Source organism: Oncorhynchus clarkii, chromosome 16 (genome assembly GCF_045791955.1).
Source record: "Oncorhynchus clarkii lewisi isolate Uvic-CL-2024 chromosome 16, UVic_Ocla_1.0, whole genome shotgun sequence".
Lineage (NCBI taxonomy): Eukaryota > Metazoa > Chordata > Actinopteri > Salmoniformes > Salmonidae > Oncorhynchus > Oncorhynchus clarkii.
Window position 1 is genome coordinate 40,843,269 of NC_092162.1, and position 8,675 is coordinate 40,851,943.

The window sequence follows — 8,675 nt, forward strand, 5'->3', positions numbered from 1 at the left end:
CCAGTCAAGATGCTCTCAAGGGTGCAGCTGTAGAACTCTTTGAGGATCTGAGGGCCCATGCCAAATATTTTCAGCCTCCTGAGGGGAAAGAGGCGTTGTCGTGCCCTCTTCACAACTGTGTTGGTGTGTGTTGGACCATGATAGAGCCTTAGTGATGTGGACACCGAGGAACTTGAAGCTCTCGACCCTCTCCACTACAGCCCTGTCGATGTGAATGGGGGCGTGCTCGGCCCTCCGTTTCCTGCAGTCCACGATCAGCTCCTGTGTCTTGCTGACGTTGAGGGAGAGGTTGTTGTCCTGGCAGCACACTGCCAGGTCTCTGACCTCCCTATAGGCTGTCTTATCATTGTGTGTGTGTGTGTGTGTGCGTGCGTGCGTGCGTGCGTGTGTGTAGACGTACATGGGTTTCCTGTGTGTAGTTGGGTGTGTCTGCTCTTCTGCATGCCTACCGAGAAACAGGAAAGCAACCCCTATTGATCTCATAATTCTAATGCATGAGTCAGTGATACAGTTTGTCACATAGACCACAAGGAAATGTCAAACAAGTTTAAATAGAAAACACTGAGGCGGAGCACCGAGAAGAACTGAGGAGTACTAGAAAACCGAGAATCTGACTTCATTCAACTTGACCTTTATTTATACAGGTTATACTCATCCAGATATAATATCTTTGGCAAGACCGACCTGTTTATAATCAAATGTTTTGTTGCGGAAAGAAAATGAAGACAAACATTTCTTGTTTCATCATTAACATGAACTTTACTCACACGTTCTTACCTACAGTGTATATGTCCGTGTTTATTGTCGGCCTTGTTGGTAACTGCTGGGGACTAAAATCCTTGTTTGCGAACTGGAAGAAATTCGGAAATATCAACATTTTTGTTCTGAACCTTGGAGTTGCAGATATTCTGTATTTGCTCACTCTTCCATTTCTGTTTGCGTACTACTCAGCAGGCAGTCACTGGGCCTTTGGACAAGTCTTCTGCAAGATGACAAGATTCTGCTTCAATTTGAACTTGTATGGCAGTATTGGTTTCCTCACATGTATTAGTGTATACAGGTACCTGAGCATCGTCCACCCACTGAGAGTGATGGGCAGGATAACAAGGGGCCACTCTGTAGTCATCACAGCTGTAGTTTGGGGTTTAGTCTGCATTGAGATTATTCCTGATCTGTTCTTTGACAAAACATTACTCAACTCTTCTTCGGGGAAAGTCAAATGCGTTGACACCACCTTCAACTTCTCTACCAAGGAATACCTGGACTACAGTATTGCGTGGACAGTATCTGGATTTTTTATCCCTCTGCTCATCATATTGGGTTGCTATGGACACGTGGCTGTGGTCCTCTTTAACAACCCCAACATTGACCAAGTGATGAAGCAGAGATGCCTAAAACTGGTGATCATTGTGACTTTACTCTTCTCAGTTTGCTACATACCGTATCACATATTCAGAAATCTAAACCTGAAGACTAGGATTTTGAAAAGCAAAGGCACGTGTGAGGATTGGTTTGCTGGCATCTACATTGCTCACCAAGTCAGCCGATCACTCGTGTGTCTAAACAGTGCCATCAACCCATTGGTTTACATCCACAGTAATGAAAACCTGCTCGTACATATCACCAGGCTTTGGGAACGAGCTCGTCGGTCTGTGCCTCTGCTATTCAACCATCGCATCCAGACACAAACCCCACCGTTATGAACTCACATTGAAATAGCAGTGTAGCTTTGTTTGCTTTCTTGAGAGTCGTTCTGCTTTTCTTTCAGCAATTTCTAATGTGTTTATTACTGTGCATATTATTGTTTGAATAGGGAAGTTGTAAGGGATTTCCTCCTCTTCTTCCGAAGAGGAGAGGCGAAAAGGATCAGAGGACCAATATGCGGCGTGGTAAGTGTCCATGGTTCTTTTAATAAGTAAATGTACACATGAACAACTGAATACAAAAACAAGAAACGTGAAAACCCCAAACAGTCCTATCTGGTGCAAACACAGAGACAGGAACAATCACCCACAAACACACAGTGAAACCCAGGCTACCTAAGTATGATTCTCAATCAGAGACAACAGAGACACCTGCCTCTGATTGAGAACCATACTAGGCCGAAACATAGAAATACCCAAATCATAGAAAAACAAACATAGACTGCCCACCCAACTCACGCCCTGACCATACTAAATAAATACAAAACAAAGGAAATAAAGGTCAGAACGTGACAGAAGTTCAAAGTACAGTTCCCAGATTTCTATAGGTCTCTTGTGTGTTTGCTGTGTTTACTGAGCTGTACTATAAATATGCTGATATGGAAAGTACATTGTATTCCTTGCATGGTCATCTGCATGAATGTACATTCCTGGTTATTCATTGTATCTAAGAGATGTAAATATATTGTAAATATACAGTATATTCAACAGATAGATGTAAAGATGTTGTAAATGTATAATATTTGCCAGACAGTTGCAACTAAGCACACAATAGGCTGTATTGGTTTATGATGCCTTGTATTAAGGATACGATAAGAGCCATGTGAAAACACAAAGTGCTGTGAATGCATTTGCAGAAGAACAGGAAATGTTGTTTTCACAAAAGGTGTAAATCTGCTTTCAAGATGTAGAGTTATCACCACGTGAGGATTTCCTGTGTGGTGATCTGATGCATACCTGACCATAAGGTTTTAAAAAGTGGCCTGTGAAGTATTGACGTGAAAATGCAACGTTATCAAGAATACTTTTGCTGTTTATTCCGCATCATTTGAACGTATTCTCATTTTATTAAAAACCAAAAATTGTCACCATTTACACTGTATATTATAAAATTGATAACATGAGTAAAAATACATGGCAAATGTAGGATTGCATCATAATAACCCAATAAAACCTTGATTCAAAAAGTGCATGTAATAAATATTTACAACCTACATCTTTGATATATTAGGAAGGTTCTCTACATTAAATACCAGAGACAGACACACTTTGGAAATCCCATTATAACAACCTTCAGTTTTTTTGCAATTGCTTTCCCCATATCTATCTACTGTATGCTTGGATTGTAAGCTGTGTAATAACTAAGTAAGTAGGCCATAAGTAACATAATCACTCCAACTTGGACTTTATCCTCTTTCGTAATCCTCTTACCAAGCACATACAGGAAACCACAAGCAACACCAAAACAAGCAGAGCAGAGCCCAGCAGCAGTGCTAGAACATCCACATTATGATAGACATACCATGGCATCTTATAGGACTCTGTACGTAGGTGAGCTGCCCCCTTGTGTCTCATAACAAACTCCAGCCAGAAGATGGCGCTGTCCAAAGGTTCTATAGGCCGGTCGTGGTGCAACCGTGATAGTCTTCTCATATTCTCTCTATAGGGCTTCTCTTCATCCAGAATGCCCATCAGAGTCTGTGTTAAGGATTCCACCTCTAACGTTGTAACCTCTATAACCTCCGCCACTCCTCTGGCCTTCATGCGCACCATGTTATCAAACTGGTCAAAGATGAGAGGGATACCCAACAATGGGACTCCGTGATAGATGGCCTCGTAGATCCCGTTGGTGCCCCCGTGTGTGACGAACACTTTGGTTTTGGGGTGACCCAGGAGGTCGTTCTGAGGCAGCCATTTCACTAGCAGGGTGTTGTTGCCTAGAGACAAAGGCCTCTCTCCCAGGTGTCTCCACACCACCTTCTGGGGCAGCCGGGCGAAGGCTGAGGCTATGACCTCTGTCATCTCTGGATCCAGTCCACCCAACAGAGTCCCCAGTGACATCACCACCACCCCGTGTTCTCCAGAACTCTGGACAAACTCCTCTAAAGCTGCAGGTAAAGGCTTGGAGGGTTTGCACTGGAACCCACCAGTGTAGACCACGTTCGGCATGGTGGGTCTAGGGAACTCAAAGACGAAGTCCACCCTCATCAGCCACAGATCAGCTCCCTGGATAAGGGATAAGACGTCCACCTCATCAGGGGCAAAGTAGCGGTCGCACACGGCCTGGTAAGGCGGGTTGGAGACGTAACGATACATGTAGTAGCTGAGACAGTGGTAGAATATGTTACTCAGCCTCTGTGCAAAGTTCATCAGGTCAGAGTTGCGGGAGAATATTTGAGGGACGTAGGATAGTGGCGAGGGAGCGATGGCAAAGTGTCCCTCCCCGCTGAGGTGCCAGCGCACATTGAGAACCAGGGGGAGCTGGAGGTAGTGGGCCACCAGGACCCCGGCAGGGAACACTGGGTCAGTCAGGACCAGGTCATACTCAGCCTCTTTCAGATCTGTCATCAGAGTCTGGTTCTCAAACATGGTGACGACCAGCTCAGCCACCATCTCCTGGTTCTGCCTCAGCATGCTGAACAGATTAGATCGATCAAAGTAAACAGACAAAAACACAATTTAAACATCAGGCATGTATCAGCATTAAACAATGAACTAGCTTGTGCAAAAATGCAAATTGACATCAATTCCATTGCTTTGGGGAGGAATGTGGTTTTGGCTCTGTTAGTCCTGCCTTTGGGCAGGGTGTGTCCTCGGATGGGGCCACAGTGTCTCCTGACCCCTCCTGTCTCAGCCTCCAGTATTTATGCTGCAGTACTTTATGTGTCGGGGGGCTAGGGTCAGTTTGTTATATCTGGAGTACTTCTCCTGTCCTATTTGGTGTCCTGTGTGAATCTAAGTGTGCGTTCTCTAATTCTCTCCTTCTCTCTTTCTTTCTCTCTCTCTCGGAGGACCTGAGCCCTAGGACCATGCCCCAGGACTACCTGACAGGATGACTCCTTTCTGTCCCCAGTCCACCTGGCCGTGCTGCTGCTCCAGTTTCAACTGTTCTGCCTTATTATTATTTGACTATGCTGGTCATTTATGAACATTTGAACATCTTGGCCATGTTCTGTTATAATCTCCACCCGGCACAGCCAGAAGGGGACTGGCCACCCCACATATGCTCTCTCTAATTCTCTCTTTCTTTCTCTCTCTCGGAGGACCTGAGCCCTAGGACCATGCCCCAGTACAACCTGACATGATGACTCCTTGCTGTCCCCAGTCCACCTGACCGTGCTGCTGCTCCAGTTTCAACTGTTCTGCCTTATTATTATTCGACCATGCTGGTCATTTCTGAACATTTGAACATCTTGGCCATGCTCTTTTATAATCTCCACCCGGCACAGCCAGAAGAAGACTGGCCACCCCACATAGTCTGGTTCCTCTCTAGGTTTCTTCCTAGGTTTTGGCCTTTCTAGGGAGTTTTTCCTAGCCACCGTGCTTCTACACCCGCATTGCTTACTGTTTGGTGTTTTAGGCTGGGTTTTTGTACAGCACTTTGAGATATCAGCTGATGTACGAAGGGCTATATAAATAAATTTGATTTGATTTTGATTTGGCTATATTTGTACCTGAAGAGGTTCCCACAGAACTGCAGGAAGGCCCAGGGTGAGCCCCTGCCCCGCTGGATCTCCAGCGACCTCTTCAGGAAGTGGGCCATGAACTCCTGACTCTCGATGTTCTGGGGCTGAGCCTGGGGCACAGTGATGGAGGTGTAGTGGGGGGAGTGTTCAGCCACGTACCAGCTGGTGGAGGAGCGCAGAATGGTCACCTGTAAGGGAAAGACAGTACACTCAGCTCTTGGTTCGGTACATTCCTCTGTATTTGTATTTTTATTTGAACAACATTTCAAAGGTTTCTCAATGATGGCAAATCATAAATCCTAATATTAATTCAACTGTATTCTTTATGGGCAGTCATGTGATAAATAGTATTGCAGTACATTTAAAAAAAAAGTCCAATGTACATATTGTTTTGTTCTCATATCATGAGATTGTCTCATGCTTAATGACCTGGTGACCCTGAGTGTGAAGCGCCTCCACCAGTATCCTCATGTTGAGCCAGTGGCTGCCGTCGACAGGGTACACCAGGACCCTTCCAGCCTCACTGGTGTGCTGCAGGGAGGACAGGAGCAGAAGGACAGGCACCAAGGCCACACAGGACCCCATCACTGTGGAGAGAGACAGTGGGGTAAGTAGACTGACATACACTGAGATACACTAAAATACTGTACATTGTAAAGACACTGAAATACACTTAACTGGGACACAACAGTAAAAATGAGTAAATTGACATCCATAAACTAAGAATTTACTTTAAACACCATAGTTATTTTTCACATTTTGCTTACAATAGTCAGTGAGTCTTAGATCAGGGCATGCTCTGGCAAAAGCGACATAAACTGTTTTTTTTATTTTAAAAATATAGACATATTAGGAATTCAGTCGGAGTCTCAACTTACTGTTGAGTGTTAGAGTCGTAGAAAACACAAGGTGCAATTTCGAAATTTGGTAGCGCGTCAGCAGTTTTTCTCTTGTAATGTCTTGCCCATGTCAGCTCACACTTTTTAAATTGGTAAGTTAGTCTTGCTAGCTAAATACACCTTGCAGTATTCTTGGCAGAATTACTGATCAGGCACGCAGTGCATGTTCCCAGGGGCCCTGACCTTCAGGGTGCCCCCATTGATTTTGTTAGTCACTCTGACTCAGATATCTATGACCAAGGAATAAGTCATGGCAAAATGTGTAGAATTGCTTAAAACTGCATATTTTTTTCCCCGCCTCAAGGAAAAAATGAGTAGAATTGCATGAAAAATGTTCTAAAAACTGCTAAGTTCTATCCACCCCATGGAAAATGTTTTAGAATTGTAGAAAATTTGCTTTAAAACTGAAACGGTTTCTGCCTGTTGCATGGCAAAATGTGTAGAATTGCAGAAAATGTGCTTTAAAACTTCAATTTCGTCTCTCTGACCTCAAGAGGGGGACCATTCAAAATGTTTTATCCGTGAGGTGGGTGGCCCCCAAGCAAAACTTTGCTTAGGGCCCCCCAAAAAACTAAGACCAGCCCAGCCTTAGATCAAATATTAAATTAATTTGATGTGACACAGTTGTTCTGCCAAGAAGAGTTTTGTAAGTCCTCAGTAAGTACTATGTAAAGTACACCCCACTCTATTCCTTACCAGTCATTCAGCAGCAGATAGGAGCATGACCTCTTTATGCTGCAGGATGTGTCCTTACCCCAAACTATTTCTAATGACTCACAGTATTACTGTACAGGACACTATGATTTAGTTTAAACACAAACCTCCTGATTTAGAGAGAGATGTGCAGGATCAGATACAAGCAACATTTTAGTAAAATGATTGACATTTTAAACAAATGATTGGCTCTAATACATTTCAAAATGTAATGTAATGTACAAAGAACTTTGATCTCGCCTTCCGAGAGGCGCATCGGTCTACGGCACTGCGTCGCAGTGCTAAAGGTGTTACTACAGACCCGGGTTCAATCCCAGGCTGTGCCACAGCCTGCCGCGAACCAGGTAGACCTATGAGGCGGCGTACAATTGGCCCAGCGTCGTCAGGATTAGGGGAGGGTTTTGCCGGTCGGGCACATGCACGCTGACTTGTGTCGCCAGTTGTACGGTGTGTCCTCCCTCCAACACATTGGTGTGGCCTCCGGGTTAAGCGAGCAGGGTCAGGAAGCAGTGCGGCTTGGCAGGGTCGTGTTTCGGATGACGCATTGCTCCACACAGGAGTTACAGTGGTGGGACAAGACTGTAACTACCGATTGGATATCACAAAAAAAGATCTCGCTAAAATATTACATGACCCAAACTACATGGTCAACAGGACTTACCATCAGTCATTCAAGCATTATCAGCCATTCAAGTATTTGGATGAATATTATTTGGCCTTGGAAATAATGGAATTCCAATGGAAACGCTCATTTACAAATACAGAACAGCAAAGTAAATCCTTACCTCTAAAATCCGTCTTTTTGTTTCTTCTCCACCATACAGCTATCCTGTCTGAGCCTCACTCACAGTGAATGAGTAACTACACTGAAAGGGAATATGTAATCTATGAATTCCCCTAAGAATACTTTAACTGTATCATTGCACTTCGTTCAGGCCAGTCAAGTCCGTCACTGATGAGGGTACTCCCAGTCAGTAGATCCGACGGTCAGAGAGCACATAGCAGCCCATCAGTTGTTCTCTCCCTTTCCCTTCTCCTCTGCCTTTCTTTCTGTCTTGTACTCTCATTTCCTCTCTTGGATGGATGTTGTTTTGAAAAGGTTTCACTCTAATCTTCAGACTTCAACATTTCCAAACCCAGGCCTCTTCTCAGTTTCTCTGTTGATATATATTTCAGACCCCAGGAAGACTCGCGGTCGCCAATGTGTCTGCTAATGGGGATCCAAACAAAGAATAAAGAATATCTTTCCATCGCCTCAAACCCTCGCCAAATGGAATTGAATCAAATCTAATGTCAATACTTGTGTGGTGGCCCAAGGGATCATTACAGTACAGTAACACATTGTGCAGCCAGCAAGTCATTACAACATAATACACCTAACTGTCTTATTGAGATTAGGGAGGCAAATTCCTGAGTGAGTACTGAGTGTAACTGGGATTAAAATCAAACAAATTATGTTCTGTTACATAGCTGCATGTCTGATCAACAGAAAGTTTTCTTGGAAAACCAGAGGAGCTATGATGATACGCTTTAGTTTTCCTGGCTACCATCCAAGGCTGTGTGGGAGGTGAGGATGTTGGTAGATGTGATGTTGACAAACGAAGACAGACATGTTTAGTGAAGAAAAAGGTCTGTTCTTAATCCAAAAGGCTAACATAACGCAAAGCCAATAC

At 44.2% G+C, this 8,675-nt stretch overlaps 2 protein-coding genes across 2 annotated transcripts; one reads left to right on the plus strand and one right to left on the minus strand.

Annotated features, from left to right (window-relative positions):
• The first annotated feature begins 704 nt into the window (after positions 1-704).
• Positions 705-1,955, plus strand: LOC139368474 (P2Y purinoceptor 1-like). Its single transcript, XM_071107401.1, has one exon. It carries the CDS (start codon positions 720-722, stop codon positions 1,701-1,703), a length of 984 nt encoding a protein of 327 aa, XP_070963502.1. The 5' UTR covers positions 705-719; the 3' UTR covers positions 1,704-1,955.
• LOC139368471 (UDP-glucuronosyltransferase 2A2-like) lies at positions 1,885-8,342 on the minus strand. The gene is made up of 4 exons (XM_071107395.1): positions 7,788-8,342; positions 5,819-5,976; positions 5,378-5,577; positions 1,885-4,338 (listed from the first exon to the last, which is right to left on the minus strand). The coding sequence occupies exons 2-4, from the start codon at positions 5,972-5,974 to the stop codon at positions 3,093-3,095; spliced, it is 1,602 nt and encodes a 533-aa protein (XP_070963496.1). The 5' UTR covers positions 5,975-5,976; positions 7,788-8,342; the 3' UTR covers positions 1,885-3,092.
• Positions 8,343-8,675: the final 333 nt, after the last annotated feature.